This window comes from Poecilia latipinna, unplaced genomic scaffold (assembly GCF_001443285.1).
Source record: "Poecilia latipinna isolate Pla-1442-1.1 unplaced genomic scaffold, P_latipinna-1.0 Scaffold5684, whole genome shotgun sequence".
NCBI classification, from domain to species: domain Eukaryota; kingdom Metazoa; phylum Chordata; class Actinopteri; order Cyprinodontiformes; family Poeciliidae; genus Poecilia; species Poecilia latipinna.
Window position 1 is genome coordinate 7493 of NW_015118300.1, and position 1546 is coordinate 9038.

At 38.2% G+C, this 1546-nt stretch overlaps 1 protein-coding gene across 1 annotated transcript in view; it reads right to left on the reverse strand.

The window, feature by feature from the left end:
* LOC106943678 (very long-chain acyl-CoA synthetase-like) overlaps nucleotides 1-1198 on the reverse strand; it is a gene marked incomplete at its 5' end in the record, with an annotated part of 8475 nt that extends 7277 nt beyond the window's left edge. The window contains 3 exons of the mRNA XM_015026988.1: nucleotides 24-114; nucleotides 764-958; nucleotides 1044-1198. Coding sequence (XP_014882474.1) covers nucleotides 24-114; nucleotides 764-958; nucleotides 1044-1198 — 441 coding nt within the window. The remainder of the gene's footprint in view (nucleotides 1-23; nucleotides 115-763; nucleotides 959-1043) is intronic.
* Between the last annotated feature and the right edge of the window lie 348 nt (nucleotides 1199-1546).

Genomic DNA, 1546 nt, shown 5'->3' on the forward strand with positions numbered 1-1546 from the left:
AAATCCAGCTGCTCATCACTCACCGGTTTCTGCTTTGATGCACAGACCCTCCGAGTTTCTGACCGGCTCCTCCTTCTCGATGTCAAACTTGATCAAAGTGTAAGGAAAGAAAATCTGGGAGGAAAGAGCAAACGTCTCATCAGCGTCTGAGCGTGAAACAGAAACTCTTCATATCCTCTGATCATCTCTGATCCTTGTTTAATGCGTGAAGCCGATGCTGATGGGAGCAGCTTCACGTTTGATGACAGATCAAAACACAGAACATTAAAGCGTTAAAGTGAAATTCAGGAAACCTTGACGACTGTAGCGCTCAATTGGACATCCCAGTTTCTTCAAATCAAATTAAATTAGCATCAAATGTTTGATCAAGCAGGAATAAAACCTTTGACATGTAAAATTTGGTTCTTTAGTAAAATATTTCCAGGTAAAATAGAAAAAACTGCATTCATACTGTTTTCTTACACCTTTAACATCTTCTCATTTCCTGAACCAGAAACCTCCATGGCTTTAAGGTGAATAAAAAACTAAATGGTTTTGAAAATGTTTTAACATGACAAAATGTCATGAAATATAAAGATTATGAATAATTTCCCAATTATTCATAATTCCAATTAATAAAATTCATAATTTTATGAATTGGAAAATAAGATAAATTAGAAAGAATCTTTTCAAAATTCACTTAAAAAAATGCAGCTCATTTTAACACGTTTTTCAATTATCCATTTTCTATATTTGAAATGACTTTAGAGGGAGCGTCTCCTACCTGCTGCAGAAAGTTAATGCGTCCCACCGCTCCGATCTTGGACGTGTAATTGATAAAGCCGATGTTTCCCTCAGTGGCAGCGTACAACTCTCTGACCTTAATGTCGCCAAATCGATTCAGGAACTCGCTCCACACGTCGCTTCGGACTCCGTTCCCGATGGCGATTCGAACTTTGTGGTTCTTCTCGTTTTCTTTCTGCAAAAAAAAAAAAAAAAAACAGATTGAAACTGCAAATGTACAGAAAACGATGTGGAAGGAAAACCGCACGTGGATTTCTCACCTTTGGCATGTTGCAGAGGTAACGCATCGTCTCGCCAATGTACTGGATCGCCGTCACGTTGTACTTCCTGCAGTCGTCCCAGAACTGAGAGGCTGAAAACTTCCTCCTCAGAACGAGAGTGAGACCTGGAAATAACAGCGAATCACATGACTCGTCTGCAAAAAGTGGGAATGCATTTTATGTGATGCATTGGGGCGCCACGCTGGAACGGGCGCCAAACAAGGGCCTCTGTTTAAAAAATTAACAGCAGGTTAATTTATTTTGCATGCAATAGTGAAAATAATGGAGATATTCATTTTTGAAAGTCATATTTTCACCATGTCATTTCTGCAATAATAATGTCAGAGTTCTGCGAAACCCAGCTTTTATTTTGATATTCCACTTCCGTTTATCGGCAAGCCAGTTTGCACATAGTGACTAGACAAATGTTTAACTAGCAACCTAAATATAAATATTTACCTTTTAGTCTATTTCTCAAACTAAATGTTTAGTTTGAGAAATAG